This window comes from Oncorhynchus gorbuscha, linkage group LG17, assembly GCF_021184085.1.
Source record: "Oncorhynchus gorbuscha isolate QuinsamMale2020 ecotype Even-year linkage group LG17, OgorEven_v1.0, whole genome shotgun sequence".
NCBI lineage: Eukaryota > Metazoa > Chordata > Actinopteri > Salmoniformes > Salmonidae > Oncorhynchus > Oncorhynchus gorbuscha.
The window spans coordinates 41,560,717-41,579,759 of NC_060189.1; the positions used below are offsets into that span (position 1 = coordinate 41,560,717).

Genomic DNA, 19,043 nt, shown 5'->3' on the forward strand with positions numbered 1-19,043 from the left:
GTCGAAAGTAAAAAGTTATCTATGCGTGTGTGTGTCTTGTGTGGGTGTGAATAAAACGAGTAGTCCCTATCCTGTGGGTGCAACTGTCTCCAGATGTCTAGTAAATTGAGATCTTTCATGAATGACATGGTGAGCTTGCCGGCTTTGGTAAAAAGTGAGGGTTTATCAGAAGACCTATCAGGAACTGTATCTAAGCAAAAATTAAAATCTCCTCCAACCAGTAGCCATCCTGGTGGTGCTTGAGCAACCTGAAGGAAGACATTCTGAATAAACATATGGTAATCGAAGTTAGGAGCATAAATATTCAATAGGGTCCAAGACTCTGAAAACATATGCCCCTGCACCAAAACAAACCTGCAAGAGGGATCAGAGATGGTGTTGTTGACGCAGAAGGGGATGTGTCTACTTATCAAAATTGCAGTTCCTCTTGCTTTGGAGTTAAAAGAGGATGCAAAAACTTGTTCTACCCATTCCCTCTTCAATTTTTTGTGTTCACTGGCTGTAAGATGTGTTTCTTGTAAAAACACAATGTCAGCCTTTCATTTCTTAAGGTATGTATAGACTCTTTTCCTTTTAATCGGGCTGTTAAGACCTTTTACGTTGAATGTGACATATTTTAGTGGATTAAGCATAGGTTGGGTTTCAAATATGTAACTGAATAGAAATCTATCATATGCAGATAATTGGGAAATGTTTCAACTTTGGTTTGAGCACAAAAGTGACCTGTGTGTCTCTTTAGGAGGGAAACAATAAAAATAGAAAAAAGGAAGAAAAAAATAATAAAAATCCCACCCACCCCGATTGTCAGACTAGAACAACAGTCCCAACAATCAAACATGAATACACTTGTAGAGATACGTTCCATCGCTTTCCATCTTGCTCTTACTAGCTAAACCTTGGCGTAAACTAAAACCTGCAAGCTCTCTAAATTGAAAACAAACATTGTGAATAGATATTTATGGCTGAATATTTACTGCCCACGGTAAGGGCTGCTTGAGTCTCTTTACGAAAGATTAACATAAATGAGGGGGAAAGCAGTGGGCCTAAACCCACTTATTGCTTCGCCCAGTAGATATGGACTAAACCAAAATATACTCTCCTGTAAATGTAATAGAACTCACCCCGAGAAGATATGGTTAGTTGAAAATGTACAAATCAATTAAAGTGACCGGGAGATACCAGCAGTTCGATCCGGATAAGAGAAAACAAACAAACTGCATTTTATCCCCCAGAGAGACCGTCCTGGCTCAGACTCAGATGTTGCTCAGTTCTTTGAGAAAAGTGTGCACTTCTCCCGGTGTGTTGAAGAGATGGCTTCGGCCTTTGTACTGAACTTTCATCCGCGCAGGGTGGATGAGGTAGCCGGTGATGTTCTTCTCCTTCAGTGCTTTGGCGGCAGGTCTGAACTGCTTGCGGCGTCTGGCGAGGTCCACTCTCATATCCGGGAAAAGGCTGACCCTCTTCCCATCGATGGCGATGTCCCTTTGGCTCTTGCGAGTTGCAGTATCCTCTCTCTGTCTTGGAAACGGAGGAACCTGATCAGAATGGCTCGTGGGGGCTCATCTGGCCGGGGTTTCGGCGCTGATGTTCTGTGGGCGCGTTCGATTTCCAGCGGCCTGGTGAAGTTGGTTATGCCTAGGACCTCCGCGATCCATTGAGTGAAGAAACGGACCGGGTCACGGCCCTCGCTGTCCTCTTTCAATCCAAACACAAGGATATTACTACGTCTACTCTGGTTCTCCATCTGATCTACTTTGTTATTGAGGTAGGCATTGTCCCTTTGCAGTTGTGTCAAGACCTGGTCATGTCTAGCGATGGCATCTTCAACTGTGCTAATGCGCAGCTCTGCCTCAGTCGTTCTCAAAAGGAGATCATTCAAGGAATGGAGTTCAGCCGATTTTTTATTGATTTTCAGAGAAAGACCTCTGTTACCATCCTGAATTTCCCGGAGGAGAGTAGCCAGCATGTCGGCAGGCTCGCGAGAGGCTGCTGAGAGCAACAGTCTGGAACTGTCGTCTGAGTTATGAGGGCTAATGCTAATCTTGCTGGCTGTAGCGTTATCGTTATCTTGGGAATCAACGACGTTTTTGACATCCTTCTTGCCTCTCGGTCGGCGGTCCATGGCTCTTTGGGAACTTTGGGAAGGTTGACAATTTATCAGCCGATGTTAGAATATTGTTTCAACGTTGTTATTTAGGTAAAAATAGAATAACTTTGGAGAGCTCGGTTTGTCAACGTCTGCTCAGCTCCGCGGCATCACGTGTCTCTCTTGCCAAGGCAGTTTTCTGCCTGATGATCACTTGCGCCTTGAACACGCCTATAGCGGCATTGCACCAAATGGTCAGCAGCAGCATCTGGATATGTGTGCAACAAAAGTTCAATGTTCACCTTCTGCTACCATTTCTGTTAAGCCGTTTACGCATACAATTTGATGCATACGTTTGATCAATCACAACATCGGCACCATACAGAACGCACTGCAACTGCCTCTGCAACACAATGCTGCAAGGCAAACGCAGCGTTCCGTTGGAAATGAATGTTGGCTACTTCTGGTGTACCAAGGTGCAAGACCCTGTAGGTGTGATTGAGGCATTACAGTAGGCTACCAGCTAAGGGCTAACAGATGGGCTACTGAGTGGTGCAGTGGTCTAAGACACTTCATGGGGCGGCAGGGTAGCCTAGTGGTTAGAGCGTTGGACTAGTAACCGGAAGGTTGCGAGTTCAAATCCCCGAGCTGACAAGGTACAAATCTGTCGTTCTGCCCCTGAACAGGCAGTTAACCCACTGTTCCCAGGCCGTCATTGAAAATAAGAATGTGTTCTTAACTGACTTGCCTGGTTAAATAAAGGTTAGTGCAAGAGGCATCACTGCAGTACCTGGATCGAATCCAGGCTTCATCACATCCGGATGTGATTAGGAGTCCCATAGGGCAGCGCATAATTGGCCGGGGTAGGCCGTCATTGTAAATAAGAATTTGTTCTTAGTTGACTTGCCTAGTTAAATAAAGGTTTAATAATCAGTAGTCGTGAAGCTACTTTTAAAGGTCCCATGTCGTTTGCACTGTGAAGCTGACCTCACCCAATTTCGCAAATTTGAACTGCATTGAGAGAATAAGAACATAATGATATAGGCCATTCCAGACTATTTGTGGATGTTTCTCTGTAATTTTTTTGCATTACCCATGCCAGAATTAATCAAATACAGTTCGCACAAGGGGTTTCGGCACCTCTAAGGAAATCTGACAAACAATGCAACTGTAAAGTTAGACTCAGCAATATGAAGTTGGCAGATATTGCGCGTGTTTGAGTGATAAGTCGAAAGGAAGTCGGGGAGGTGCATCTGCAACGCCAACAGCAAGGCTCCGTGCAACATGACAGCGATTTCATTGTTTGTTTGTAAAAGTGTTTCTTTATAACGTTAAAATAAATGTCTCCAAACGCAGTATCTCCCATTCACAAATACATATTATACACAGTAGATGAAGGGCAAGAGACAGGATAAAGAAGGATTTTTAATCCTTGAGACAATTGAGACATCGATTGTGTATGTGTGCCATTCAGAGGGTGAATGGGCAAGACAAAATATTTAAGTTCCTTTGAACAGGGTATGGTAGTAGGTGCCAGGCATTCTTGTGTCAAGAACTGCAACGCTGCAGAGTTTTTCACACTCAACCGATTCCCGCGTTTTTCAAGTATGGTCCACCACCAAAAGGACATCCAGCCAACTTGACACAACTGTGGGAAGCATTGGAGTCAACATGGGCCAGCATCCCTGAGGAACGCTTTTGACACCTTGTAGATTCCATGCTTCAACGAATTTAGGCTGTTCTGAGGGCAAAAGAGGGGTGCAACTCAATATTAGGAAGGTGTTTTTAATGTTTTGTACACTCAGTGTATGTGTGCACATTGTACAATCAATTGGTGTGAGAGAGAGACTCAAATATATTAATTTGCACATATCCACTGTATATGAATTGCAACAAAGTTGGTTCCTGTTTCAGTCAGGACTTTGGTCAAGTTCTCCTGGGTCTAACAAAAACACACTAACAATAGAGCCTCCCACGATGCAGGCGATGGTTGGTGAAGAGCAACTGCAGAAACTTGCAGTAAAAACGTAATGACCTTTGATCACATGATGCAACACACTTTGAAAGGCGCTAACCTACGACGGTCACCGACTTGGCAATAGTGACTTGCTCGAACGCGCCCATTGAGATGACACAGTTACACACAGTAGCTGTGCAAATACACCGGTTCGCTTCACGCTGTTACAGCCACGGGACCAAAACTGAGGAGAAGTTGGGCCTTGCACTTCAACTCTCTTAGTTGCAGAAATTGACCCACTATTCTGTTTACTTTCTGCATCTATTTATCGCTGAGTCTAACTTCAATATGATTATTTAACATTGATTTTTTTTAAACATTTCCTGTGGATGATAAGGTGAGAGTCGAGGTAATTGGGTATCTTTTTAAAGGAAACATTCCCAACAGTTATGGGACTTCTGCCAGAATATCAAACTATACATGGGCTGTCCCATGAAATGAGTGCCTTTTGCATCCAGTATTGCATGTAAAAGCCTGTTCTATCAAAGGAAGTGCTCTTTAATATAGACCACATGGGGAATTTTATTAATCAGATTTTTAATATGAATAAATAAATAATCACCCTCTGTGATTAACCCATTTAACCCCAACATTTCTCCATGTTTTCACCATCATTGTAAAGCCCTAGTTATTTAGTTTATTTGACAAAGTCATTCCTGAAGATTATTATTTATTTCATGTGATTAGGGATTTTTTTGTCTGTCCCTGATTTTACGTGAACTGAACTCTTGTTTTAATATGGAGAAATTATTCCTTTAAAAAAATATATATATATATTTTTTTTTTTAAAGAAACATTGAATGTCTAATAGTGAAATCAGTGTATAAGCAGGTAAGCTGGTTCTACTCTTTTTGGTTATTTGCTGTGTATTGTGGGAGAAAACAATTTGTAAGTCGCTCTGGATAAGAGCGTCTGCTAAATGACTTAAATGTAAATGTAAAAACTATGAAATAAAATCATGTAGTAACGGAGCAACAAATCAAAATATATTTTAGGGTTGAGCATACCACTTGGCATTATCTCAACCCTGTTACTCATATTTAGTCTTGCGTAGCCACAACCGATGCGATGCAGCACTCCATCAACTCTCCTTGGTCAAATAGCCTTTACACAGCCTGGAGGTGTGTTTGGTCATTGTCCTGTTGAAAAACAAATTATTGTCCCACTAAGCGCAAACCAGATGGGATGGTGTATCACTGCAGAATGCTGTGGTAGCCATTCTGATTAAGTGTTACTTGAGTTCTAAATATGCAAAGCACCCCCATACCATCACAACTCCTCCATGCTTCACAGTGGAAACTAAACATGTGGAGATCATCTGTTCACCTACTCTGCGTCTCACAAAAACACAGTGGTTGGAACCAAAAATCTCAAATTTAGACTCATTTCCACCGGTCTAATATCCAAATCAAATCAAATGTATTTACAGTGGGGCAAAAAAAGTATTTAGTCAGCCACCAATTGTGCAAGTTCTCCCACTTAAAAAGATGAGAGGCCTGTAATTTTCATCATAGGTACACTTCAACAGTGTACCAGACAGTGTTGACAGACAAATTGAGAAAAAAAATCCAGAAAATCACATTGTAGGATTTTTTATGAGTTTATTTGCAAATTATGGTGGAAAATAAGTATTTGGTCACCTACAAACAAGCAAGATCTCTGGCTCTCACAGACCTGTAACTTATTATTTAAGAGGCTCCTCTGTCCTCCACTTGTTACCTGTATTAGTGGCACCTGTTTGAACTTGTTATGAGTATAAAAGACACCTGTCCACAACCTCAAACAGTCACACTCCAAACTCCACTATGGCCAAGACCAAAGAGCTGTCAAAGGACACCAGAAACAAGATTGTAGACCTGTACCAGGTTGGGAAGACTGAATCTGCAATAGGTAAGCAGCTTGGTTTGAAGAAATCAACTGTGGGAGCAATTATTAGGAAATGGAAGACATACAAGACCACTGATAATCTCCCTCGATCTGGGGCTCCACGCAAGATCTCACCCCGTGGGGTCAAAATGATCACAAGAACGGTGAGCAAAAATCCCAGAACCACACGGGAGGACCTAGTAAATGACCTGCAGAGAGCTGGGACCAAAGTAACAAAGCCTACCACCAGTAACACACTACGCCGCCAGGGACTGCAGTGCCAGACATGTCCCCCTGCTTAAGCCAGTACATGTCCAGGCCCGTCTGAAGTTTGCTAGAGAGCATTTGGATGATCCAGAAGAAGATTGGGAGAATGTCATATGGTCAGATGAAACCAAAATATAACTTTTTGGTAAAAACTCAACTCGTCGTGTTTGTTTACGGACATATTCAATCAATCCCTATACCAGTCTGCCTACAGGAGGAGGTGAGGGCCCTCGGAGTGTGGTGTCAGGAAAATAACCTCACACTCAACGTCAACAAAACTAAGGAGATGATTGTTGACTTCAAGAAACAGCAGAGGGAACACTCCCCTATCCACATCGATGGAACAGTAGTGGAGAGGGTAGCAAGTTTTAAGTTCCTCGGCATACACATCACAGACAAACTGAATTGGTCCACTCACACAGACAGCGTCGTGAAGAAGGCGCAGCAGCGCCTCTTCAACCTCAGGAGGCTGAAGAAATTTGGCTTGTCACCAAAAGCACTCACAAACTTCTACAGATGCACAATCGAGAGCATCCTGGCGGGCTGTATCACCGCCTGGTACGGCAACTGCTCCGCCCTCAACCGTAAGGCTCTCCAGAGGGTAGTGAGGTCTGCACAACGCATCACCGGGGGCAAACTACCTGCCCTCCAGGACACCTACACCACCCGATGTTACAGGAAGGCCATAAAGATCATCAAGGACATCAACCACCCGAGCCACTGCCTGTTCACCCCGCTATCATCCAGAAGGCGAGGTCAGTACAGGTGCATCAAAGCTGGGACCGAGAGACTGAAAAACAGCTTCTATCTCAAGGCCATCAGACTGTTAAACAGCCACCACTAACATTGAGTGGCTGCTGCCAACACACTGACATTGACACTGACCCAACTCCAGCCACTTTAATAATGGGAATTGATGGGAAATTATGTAAATATATCACTAGCCACTTTAAACAATGCTACCTTATATAATGTTACTTACCCTACATTATTCATCTCATATGCATACGTATATACTGTACTCTATATCATCGACTGCATCCTTATGTAATACATGTATCACTAGCCACTTTAACTATGCCACTTTGTTTACTTTGTCTACATACTCATCTCATTTGTATATACTGTACTCGATACCATCTACTGTATGCTGCCCTGTACCATCACTCATTCATATATCCTTATGTACATATTCTTTATCCCCTTACACTGTGTATAAGACAGTAGTTTTGGAATTGTTAGTTAGATTACTTGTTGGTTATTACTGCATTGTCGGAACTAGAAGCACAAGCATTTCGCTACACTCGAATTAACATCTGCTAACCATGTGTAAGTGACAAATAACATTTGATTTGATTTGAATCTAGCATGGGTAGGATGGTCATCTGAATCAGGGTTAGTTTGGCAGCTAGGGTTACGATAGAGGAAGAGGAGCGATTACAATAGAGGAAACCAAGTCTAGATGTGACTTTTGCCTGCAGCCTTGATATGTGCTGAGAGAAGGACAGTGTACCATCTAGCCATACTCCCAAGAACTTGTATGAGGTGACTACCTCAAGCTCTAAAGCCTCAGAGGCAGTAATCACACCTGTGGGGAGAGGGGCATTCATCTTACCAAACCACATGACCTTTGTTTTGGAGGTGTTCAGAACAAGGTTAAGGGTAGAGAAAGCTTGTTGGACACTGAGAAAGCTTTGTTGTAGAGCATTTAACTCTAAATCCGGGGAGGGGCCAGCTGAGTATAAGACTATCAACTGCATATAAATGGATGCGAGAGCTTCCTACTGCCTGAGCTATGTTGTTGATGTAAATTGAAAAGAACGTGGGGTCTAGGATTGAGTCTTGGGGTGCTCCCTTGGTGACAGGCAGTGGCTGAGACAGCAGATTGTCTGACTTTATACACTGCACCATTTGAGAGAGGTAGTTAGCAAACCAGGACAAAGACCCCTCAGAGACACCAATACTCCTTAGCCGACCCACAAGAATGGAATGGTCTACCGTATTTTTGGTTACAACATGATTCCATATGTGTTATTTCATAGTTTTAATGTCTTCACTATTATTCTACAATGTAGAAAATAGTACAAATAAAGAAAAACCCTTGAATGAGTAGGTGTGTCCAAACTTTTGACTGGTACTGTATATTCATTGTTTTACCACTTGAGATTGGAAGACATGTTTTTTATGAAGTTGAACATGTGCTCTTTATGACAGAATGTTAAAATGAAGTGAAATCAAAACTCTTTTTTTTTTTACCAAGTTACACTTCTCAAAATGCACCGAATTGGTGGAACAACCCACATACTGACATATTAGGAAGGCTTTCATGTGCCTTCATCTGACACGATGCGGAGGCTCCTTCTCCGAGGGTCCTCGGTGTCCTCGCTGCCGCCGTAATGGCGTGCAGGAGAGGCTGCTGCTGCCGTGTGGTGAACGAGGATAACGCGCGGTTTCTGATGCTGGCGGTGCTGATCGTGCTGTATCTGCTGTGCGGTGCTGCGGTGTTCTCTGCGTTGGAGCAGCCGAAGGAGCTACAGGCAAACGAGCAGTGGGCGCAGCGCTTCGAGAGATTCACCCAGAAGCACAGCCTTAACCGGACCGACTTGGAGACATTTCTCCGGTTCTATGAGGAGGCGAACATCGCCGGTATCCGCGTGGATACACTGAGACCGCGCTGGGATTTTACCGGCGCCTTTTACTTTGTTGGGACCGTGGTGTCGACCATAGGTAAACTCAGAAACAAAGCCAGAAGGTTCAGTAAAAAAATGTATTGTATAAAAAAGAATATATAAAAGTGTATTGCAAAGAAATTCACTTTTAATCAAAATGCACCAATTGAATAATTTAGAATATGTGCCATGCACCAAATTTCAAGAAAATCATGTTTTTATGTTGCATACCTTTCAAAAATGTTTTTTTATATAATTCAGGACATGAATTGCACTTCAAAAGATAGGACACTGTGACACCTTGACAAACTGATTAACTGAATAACCCATATATCTTCATCCCTATCAATGAGAGAGAGAAATTAATACTGAATTTATGCCGGAAAAATATATAGGCAGGTCTGCGATTTAATAGATATAGCAGGATACAATCACGGTAGATAAACATGTAGGCATTTTGGTACTGGAAATACTCTCCTTTAGTCTACTGTAGATCACCATGCAGATAAAGGAGACAGAAACTAATTACATATTGGAGACATTAAATATACTTTTCTCCATGTGACAAAGAGCTTTAACGTTGGCCCTTCTCAGGAAGATGAAGTTGACCCAGTCTTAGAAATCATTGTTCCGTTAATTGGCAGCTCTTATTTCGCCCAATCATTGTGAGCTTTAAGGCTAGAAGGAAAATGAACATCAAATTAATGATGACATGAGTGATGACATCAGTTTTGCCAAAAATGATATGGCTATTAATCATTCAGGTTATTTATTTTCATTGCAGATATTTATTTTCTGTGAACACCTATTATAAAAATGTCTAATTTGGCACACAGAAACGAGAGGCCATGAGTAACTTGGTCAAATAGAATGGCACGAATAAGCCACTAGTGGGCACCTTTGAGCACTGCCCAAGCAACGCATTTGATAGTTTTTATTTTATTTTTTAAAGGTACTTATTGGCCTATAGCAGTCTCACTTAAACCCTCATATATGTTGCCCCGTTTGACATAGACTTGAAACTTTGTATGTACGTAGGTATATTTCCTCATGCTGAACAAATTTACCTCAAGGACCCATAAGGTCCATCAGGATAGATTTTCATCCATCATGGAAATTGTGGAAAACCTTTGAAAAACATCAAAATGGGGGGAAAAAGTCATTTGCAACTCCAAATTTGGTCTTTGAACACATCACTCATAAAGAATTTGAGAAAATTAGATTGATGTATGGCCACACTATACCAGTAGATGCATATTAGCACACACGCTATTATGCAAAAATATGCAAAAACAAGCCCTTAGTTTCAGAAAAGCTCAGTGATTGGCCACAAAGATGGCTAAATTATTGATAAATCAGGAAATACAATTGTAAGTGTCCTTTGGAAATCCACTCCACAATGGCCAATCAACTTGACACTTGTAAGGGTTATCAAAGACATAACCATGATTGAACCATGTTGAGTTTGACATTGATATCTTAAAAATAAGGAAACTATTAACAATTCACTTTTTTGACCATGTAACACAAACCCGGACGACGCTGGGGCAATTGTGAACCGCCGTATGGGACTCCCAATCATGGCCGGTTGTGATAGAGCCTGGAATCAAACCGGGGTCTGTAGTGATGCCTCTAGCACTGAGATGCAGTGCCTTAGACTGCTGCGCCTCTTGGGAGCCCATCTACTATACCAGTAGATGCATATTAGCACATACTAAATATATGCTAAAAATAATTTTAAAATCCTTTCATGAACCAAATGACAGCGATTTCCTGGCCTTCTTCACTCACGGTTTTTGAGCTCCGCCCAAGCAAGACATTTGATTTGGTTTGGTCAAAAAGAGTGGCACAGATTGGGGGAACCGTTATAAGCAGTCTCAATTAAACCCTCATACCCATGATGCTACTCTTAACTTAGTTTGAAAACAGCTAAGGGATTGGTTAAGAGATGACTGAGTTATTGATAAATCAGGAAATCCGATATGTGATTTTACATTTAAATCCTTTGTAACTCCAATCCACTCCACAATGGCCTATCATCTTTAGTTTTCAGGGTCATCAGATATTACCTTGATGAACCATGTTAATGTACAGTGTATCTTAAAAAATAAGGGAACTATTAACAATTAACTTTTTTACAGTGTAACACTAATGCTTATGTAACCGATGTAAAATGGCTAGCTAGTTAGCGGTGGTGCGCGCTAATAGAGTTTCAATCGGTGACGTCACTCGCTCTGAGAACTTGAAGTGGTTGTTCCCCTTGTTCAATCCCAGGTAGGGGCGAGGAGAGGGACGGAAGCTATACAGTTACACTTAAAAAAATATTATAATAATCTTTAAAAATCTTCTCATGGATTAAAAGTCAAATCAAATCAAACTTTATTTGTCACATGCGCCGAATAGAATGGAAAGTGTAGCTATTACTGTGAAATGCTTACTTACAGGCCTTTAACCAACAGTGCAGTTCAAGAAATGGAGCTAAGAAAATATGTACAAAAGAAAAAGAGAAAAAGAAGTAACATAAAAAAATATACGAGGCTATATACAGGGTTGCGGTACATGTAATTTCTTAAGTGACTATGCATAGATAATAAACGGCCAGTAGCAGCAGTGTACAAACAAAGGGGCGTCAATGTAAATTCACTGAGTGGCCATTTGATTAATTGTTCAGCAGTCTTTTGGCTTGGGATAGAAGCTGTTAAGGAGCCTTTTGCTCCTAGACTTGACTCTCCGGTAAAAGCTTTCAATTTTGGATGGGGAGCGTTGATCGATTGAACACCTCTGGAGAGACCTGACACCTGAAAGAGCTTGAGAGGATTTGCAGAGAATAATGGGAGAAACTCCCCATGTACAGATGTGCCAAGCTTGTAACATCATGCCTAAGAAGACTCAAGACTGTAATAGCTGCCAAAGGTGCTTCAACAAAGTGCTGAGTAAAGGGTCTGAATACTTATGTAAATGTAATATTTCAGTTTTTATTTTTAATACATTTGCAAAAATATCTAAAAACCCATTTTTTTCTTTGTCATTATGGGGTATTGTGTGTAGATTGATGAAGGAAAAAACCGAGTTAATACATTGTAGAATAAGGCTGTAACCTAACAAAATGTGGAAAAAGTCAAGGGGTCTGAATACTTTCCCGAATGCCCTGTATGCTTACATATGCTAAAAAGGCTTTAATGAACTTCTTCTCATGAACTACAAATCATATTGACTGCAGATTTAGTATGTAGACTCAATAAAGTAGCCTCTAATACATTTGAGAATGAGTATTTGCTGCATTCAAAGTCGACCAAGCTACACCACTAGATGGCACCATATCACACCAGGGCTATAAGAACTGAATCGATGAACAAGGGGCCATAAAATTTGGTATGTAAACCTTATGCATATGTCCTTAGAAGCTGTGTGAATATAAAGTCACTGCAATAATAAAGCTGATCTACCCCCTAATTAAAAATATAAAAAATATGATATTTCGCATTGTTCATCTGCATAATGTAAATATAACATGAATTTGCATGAGACAAAGTCCTCTTGATCAACAGTTATTGCTCTAGTATCTATAGTGCCAACAAATGGTCTGGTGCAGACAACTATTGATCAAGTGGACTTTGTCTCATGCAAATGAATGTCAGATTTATATTATGCAGACAAACAATGTGAAATGTCGTGATTTATTTTAATTTATTTTTAATTAGGGGGTAGATCAGCTTTATTATTTCATACTTTCATACTTCATTATTGTCAATGTAATTATCTGCATCATTTCCAATGCTACATATCCCTCTCCTTCTTGTAAATATACATTCTTTTAAATAGATACATATATTTTAAATATTTTCTTACTGAAATATTGTGATTAGTATATCTGTATAATCACCCATTGTTGCCCTATTATTTGGTCTCATTGTAGTAAAAAGTTGATATTTTATTCAGGAAAATGTGAAACAGGAAGTCCTGCCGCTTGCACAGTCAGCGTATTACAGCTGTGAGAGTAGAATTTAAGTATTTCGGAATGTTAATGTAGAGTTTACCAACTGAGAATTTAATAAGTTGTACATTTTCACCTTGTTGCCTCTGGACAAATTGGCGTAAGAAACTCTGGTGAATCCTATTTGTCAGAAAGAGTCAAAGAGTCAAAAACAAAACAGTTAAGAGAACAATTCTGAAACCACAAATCATATTCAAACCATATTTATATTATTTGGTGCGTGGACGTGCTCACATTGCTCAGACCAACCTACAGCACTAGACTAAACTTCGCTCGTGTCGTTCTTATGGTATTGAGAGATAAAACATGGTAATACTTTCACTGATTACACATAAAGGAAGGAAGTTCCTACATGATGGAGTTCTTGCTCTATCTAATTGAGCTTGTATCCTTTCTGTCTTCCCGTGAACCCTGTTTCTTTGCTGCTCTCACCTACATATTCTTGTTCTTGTTTCCAGTATGCTGTCAACCATCACAAGTCAGATACAGTTGAGCACTTTGCCTCCCTCCTCCGCGTCCATATATCCTTTACTGAGAGTGTGTAACACAAATGAAGTATATCACCTACAAGCAGCGGACGACACAGCCAGAGGTTAGAAGTTGAGTGCACAATGCTCATATAAAACATGATGATGCTCAACGGCTGTTTGCGCAGTATGGGGTGACCCCCCAGGCTAGCCCCACTATGCAGACAGACACCTCATGCATTCTTAATGATATGTTTCAAGGGAAACCAGTCTTTTCTGAACACTGAGTTTTAGTGAGAATGACAACAAGTGTCTTCTCTCTATCCTCATGGTCAAGGCTGAAAGAAACATCATACTGTGGTGCGGTGGGCTTGTCATATTCTATCTTAGTAATTAGATAAGTCAATAACAGTCAATTTTCTAGCGCCGCAAAAAAACACTTCTTTGGTTTCGGAGACCTGGCAAAACAATGTAAAACCAAAAATAATAAAGATGTTTTATGCAGTGAAATGTGTTGTTTTACAGGGTCAGCCATAGTGGTACGGCGGCCTGGAGCAAATTAGGGTTAAGTGCCTTGCTCAACGGCACCTTCACAGATTTCTCACTTTGTCGGCTTGTGTATTCGAACCAGCGACCTTTTGGCTACTGGCTCAACTCTCGAACCGATAGGCTACCTTTCGCCCTCAATTTTATCTCAACTGTATATCAATGACATGTTTGTTTTGGAGTGGAGGGAGAATATTATGTTACTGGTTTGAAAATGTATTTGTCAGGGACCACAGGCTATTTGAAACGGTTTTGGGTAAAGGTAGTAAAACTAAATGCATGCTCTTCAACCGATCGCTGCTCTCACCCGCCCGCCCGACTAGCATCACTACTCTGAACGGTTCTGACTTAGAATATGTGGACAACTACAAATACCTAGGTGTCTGGCTAGACTGTAAACTCTCCTTCCAGACAAATATTAAGCATCTCCAATCCAAAATTAAATCTAGAATCTGCTTCCTATTTCGCAACAAAGCCTCCCTCACTCACGCTGCCAAACATACCCTCGTAAAATTAAGTATCCTACCGATCATTGACTTCGGCGATGTCATTTACAAAATAGCCTCCAACACTCTACTCAGCAAACTGGATGCAGTCTATCACAGTGCCTTCAGTTTTGTTACCAAAGCCCCTTATACCACCCACCACTGCGACCTGTATGCTGGCCCTCGCTACATATTCGTCGCCAGACCCACTGGCTCCAGGTCATCTATAAGTCTTTGCTAGGTAAAACTGCCTTATCTCAGCTGACTGGTTACCATAACAATACCCACCCGTAGCACGCGCTCCAGCAGGTATATCTCACTGGTCAACCCCAAAGCCAACACCTCCTTTGGCCGCCTTTCCTTCCAGTTCTCTGCTGCCAATGACTGGAATGAATTGCAAAAATCGCTGAAGTTGGAGACTTATATCTCCCTCACTAACTTTAAGCATCAGCTATCTGAGCAGCTTACCAATCACTGCAGCTGTACAAAGCTCATCTGTAAATAGTCCATCCAACTACCCAGCTTATTCCATATTGTTTTTATAAACTTATTTGTTGTTCTTTTGCATACCAGTATTTCTACTTGCACATCATCATCTGCACATCTATCACTCCAGTATTCATTTGCTAAATTGTAATTACTTCACTACTATGACCTATCTATTGCCTTACCCTCTTTTGCACATATTACCTCCATTTACCTCCATTTGCACATATTGCACATATTGTATACAGACTTTCCACTGTGTTATTGACTGTACTTTTGTTTATCCCATGTGTAACTCTGTGTTGTTGTTTATTGTCGCACCGCTTTGCTTTATCTTGGCCAGGTCGCAGTTGTAAATGAGAACTTGTTCTCAACTGGCCTACCTGGTTAAATCATTTTTTTTAAAGGTTATAATATAGGGTATAGGCAATAGGATATACCTCCGTCAATGTCAATGAGAGAATGATACGTTGGACACACTAACAGAAGCCAATAAAGGCCGTGCTTTATTGCTAGCATCTCATTTCCCTCTCCTCCAATAGTCTCAAGCCTGTTCTTCAGCCCTGACTCTCTTTATTTTTTTAAATAATGAGTTTTTAGGGATGGATCTTTCATCTCTGAGGAGCACATTTGTGAGAATGGTAATTAAAACCCCCAGTTGCTAAATTAGCATTGAACTCAATGGGATGGAGGAGTATAGCGATGGATGAGAGAGCGATATGCCAAGAAAAGGTATTATGAGACATCGCCACCTACGGCAACCGGGTTTACTTTCTTCTGCTTAGAAGTGGATGAGGGATGAGGGGGGGGGGGGGGCACTTTAGGAACAGACAGGGAGGGGGGGTAAGGTAATTATAATGAATGGAATTTCACCATTTTAATTTCTCTCCTGAACATCTACCCTCTCTCCCTCTCTCTCTCCCTCTCTCTCTCCATCTCACCTTCCCTTCAAACCTCCCCTTTCTAAACCTCTCTCTTCTCCTCCACCCCTCCCCCTGTCTCTGGTCAGGATTTGGCATGACCACCCCAACCACGGTCAGTGGCAAAGTCTTCCTCATCTTCTATGGCCTGATCGGCTGCGCCTCCACCATCCTATTCTTCAACCTCTTCCTGGAGCGCATCATCACCGTGCTCGCATTCGTGCTCAAGTCATGCCACGATCTGAAGCGCCGGCGCCAGGGCATCATGCCCCACGATGGCCCCAGGGGGGCGCCACCGCCAGGACCCAGAGATAGAGGCAGGGACAGTCTGGCTGGATGGAAGCCTTCTGTGTACTACGTGATGCTGATTCTTTGTGTAGCTGCTGTGGTGATATCCTGCTGTGCCTCGGCCATGTACTCAGCGGTGGAGGGGTGGGGCTATCTGGACTCGCTGTACTTCTGTTTTGTGGCGTTCAGCACCATCGGGTTCGGGGACATGGTAAGCAGCCAGAGGGTTACGTACGACGGGAACCAGACAGCCTACAGACTGGGGAACTTCCTGTTTATATTGATGGGTGTCTGCTGTATCTACTCGCTGTTCAACGTCATATCCATTGTCATCAAGCAGGTGAGGATTTTTTGTTTCATTTATGTTTGTTTTATGAGCAGTTGGGGTTGCACGCATGCACAGACACACACATTGTGGGAGATGGCGTGCATTCACTCTCTGTCCTTTCCTATTGGCTATCCCTCTCTTGCTCTTCCTCCTCTCTTTCTTTCTCTCTCTCTCTCACACACACACACACCAGCCTCTTTCTCTAGGTATGTGGGCGTTTTACCAGAGCACTATCATTAGCAATGTTACAGAATTTCAAAGTTTCATAAAAACAATACATTTTCCCAAAACTCAAGCAGACACTCAACTGGCTGCTGAGAAAGCTGGACATCTTCTCCTACCGAGGTTGCTGCCACTGCTGCCTCGCCGGGATCACGAAGAGATTGCCCCCGCGCCGGAATGCCGTGATGCCCAGCGGCAATGGACATGGACACTCTCGGGCACGGCGAACTGTCTCTATAGAAACGGACGCGTTGAACGAGAGTGAGACGGACGGAGGACGGCGGATGTCAGGGGAGATGATCTCCATTAGGGACTTCCTGGCAGCCAATAAGGTGAGAGGGTCACCGGGTAAAAAGAACATTAAAAGTTCCCTCTGTTACTTTCATCCCTAATCAAAAGTGTTGCCCCTGCACTTCATAATTTGAGGACATGGGTCTTTGGCATGTTTTGACTGTATATAGTACCCGAAATGGCCAATAGGGCTAGGGCCCAATTTAAATCAATGTTTCAGACTGCACCTGATCTATGTTAGTTAGTGCTGTCATGCAATATGGAATGTGTGATATATTGTCTTTATTGTTGGAAATATATTTATGTGTATTGGAGATGCAAACCCTGCACAAATGTAACCGTTACAAAGGGACAGTAAAGTTTGGTATCACTTAAAGGTACACTCAGTGAGATGAAGTTGCATGCACGAAGTAAACACAATGACCTTTAAATGGCAACCGGGCTACAAAACAGATCTCCTGTGCTACGGATTGAACCGAGCCCTAAGAAGCGTTGAAGCGCCAGGCTAAACTTCTTTTGCCACGTTGTAGCAGCATAACGCGCACATCTGTACGTGCTCTGTGTGACAATGTGTGAGAGCAAAGTCTTGCCTGCAGGCATGCTTTAAATCTTGTTATGAACATGTAGGAGCCTTTATAATGTCTTATCTTTTGTCTAGTTATGAAAGTATAGTGTGAACCTCTCCTCGCCTCTCCAGGTGAACCTGGACCTGATGCAGAAGCAGCTGTCGGAGGCAGCAACCAATGGGATCCCTCGGCCTTCCGTCTCCAACCAAAACAGACAGAATGGTTTCTCTGGGGGAGTAGGGGCACTGGGCATCATGAACAACATGCTGGCTGAGACCAGTGTGGATAGATGACTGAATATTACAGTCATTATGTAGGCTTACTGCACACCATACAGAGAATGATCAAAACAGATACTACATCTCTCAAAACCATGTGATTCGAGAGACAAAGTGGACAGCAGGTGCTCACTGAAGAAGGGATTCCCAAGAACTGGTTTGGGTCGGGTCCAAAAGTTTTACATAGGTCACAGTTGGAAAAGGTTTTGGAATGGAACCATTTGCTGTAGCCCATTGAACGTGGTCCATAGAGACTCTGTACACTGTAGAGAAAACAACTACAATGAGAATATCAGAAAACATCCTATGGAGCCTCAAAGAGCAGACCTCATCAGAGCTTTTACATAGCATGAGAATGACTCATCGTTTATCAGCAAGGTGTGGCACTCTTCGTTATGCATGGCAGCCATTTTGTCCCAGAATGTTCAGTGACCGTGACACATCAGCCATTGTGATGATGTTAGGGGTTATGACGCCAAACGGTCTTGTCCACGATCATGCTTGCCTTTCCCTTGACACGTGTACAGTATTTGTTATTGACAGCTATGGTGTTGTTTTGTAGGAGACATATCATGCTTTTATGCTTGAATAGGTGCTCAGAAATTTAAATCAATTGTCCAATTCATAAAGATCTTGATTGAGGAACTCCCCTTCACTCTGCCATAAAAAAATCATCAAGATATCACACTATATTGTAAATACTGTTCCAAAAATGTTATAAACTACAAGGAAAACACTGTACTGATACATTTGATTGATTCTAAAAGTGCTAGCTGTCATTTATCTGTAACAGAGTACTACTTCTTCCTCTCTTTGGTTTTTAAGAAAAAGAAAAATTGAAAGAAGACTGAAATCTATTACTTGAAATTGCACATACTAATTTCAAACTTACCATGCACCCCTTTTAATAGAGTTAGAAAGGAGACATTTGCAATGTTTCAGGAAAAACTGAAATCAATTAAAGTATGCAGGAATAAATACAATTTACTTATAAATTCTGTTCATATCTCAGCGCTCCACTTCTCGTCTTTTGAAGGTAGAACTTAATGTACATGTGGCTCTGAATTGCTAATCAGACAGCTGTTTTTTTGTAGCTGGATACCTGATGTATGTGTGGGTAGTCTGGAACATGGAGTCACCACACACCTGAATAATGGATGATGCAGGACATCAAAAGACCTTTTCTTTTTTTCCTCTCTCCCATTGATCTTCTTCGAATTTCTGTCTGGGAAGTTTGACACTTTAAATCAGGGGACTCCAGAGTCAC

At 41.9% G+C, this 19,043-nt stretch overlaps 1 protein-coding gene across 1 annotated transcript; it reads left to right on the top strand.

Annotated features, from left to right (window-relative positions):
- The first annotated feature begins 8,632 nt into the window (after positions 1-8,632).
- Positions 8,633-18,696, top strand: kcnk13a (potassium channel, subfamily K, member 13a). The gene is made up of 4 exons (XM_046309149.1): positions 8,633-8,963; positions 15,893-16,431; positions 16,719-16,973; positions 17,630-18,696. The coding sequence occupies exons 1-4, from the start codon at positions 8,633-8,635 to the stop codon at positions 17,789-17,791; spliced, it is 1,287 nt and encodes a 428-aa protein (XP_046165105.1). The 3' UTR covers positions 17,792-18,696.
- The last annotated feature ends 347 nt before the right edge of the window (positions 18,697-19,043 follow it).

Excerpts from the sequence above, each read along its gene's own strand:
- kcnk13a (XM_046309149.1), top strand. The coding sequence starts at position 8,633 with ATGGCGTGCAGGAGAGGCTGCTGCTGCCGTGTGGTGAACGAGGATAAC. Across the intron at positions 16,432-16,718 it reads TATCCATTGTCATCAAGCAG|ACACTCAACTGGCTGCTGAG; the intron begins GTGAGGATTTTT and ends AAACTCAAGCAG. Across the intron at positions 16,974-17,629 it reads ACTTCCTGGCAGCCAATAAG|GTGAACCTGGACCTGATGCA; the intron begins GTGAGAGGGTCA and ends TCGCCTCTCCAG.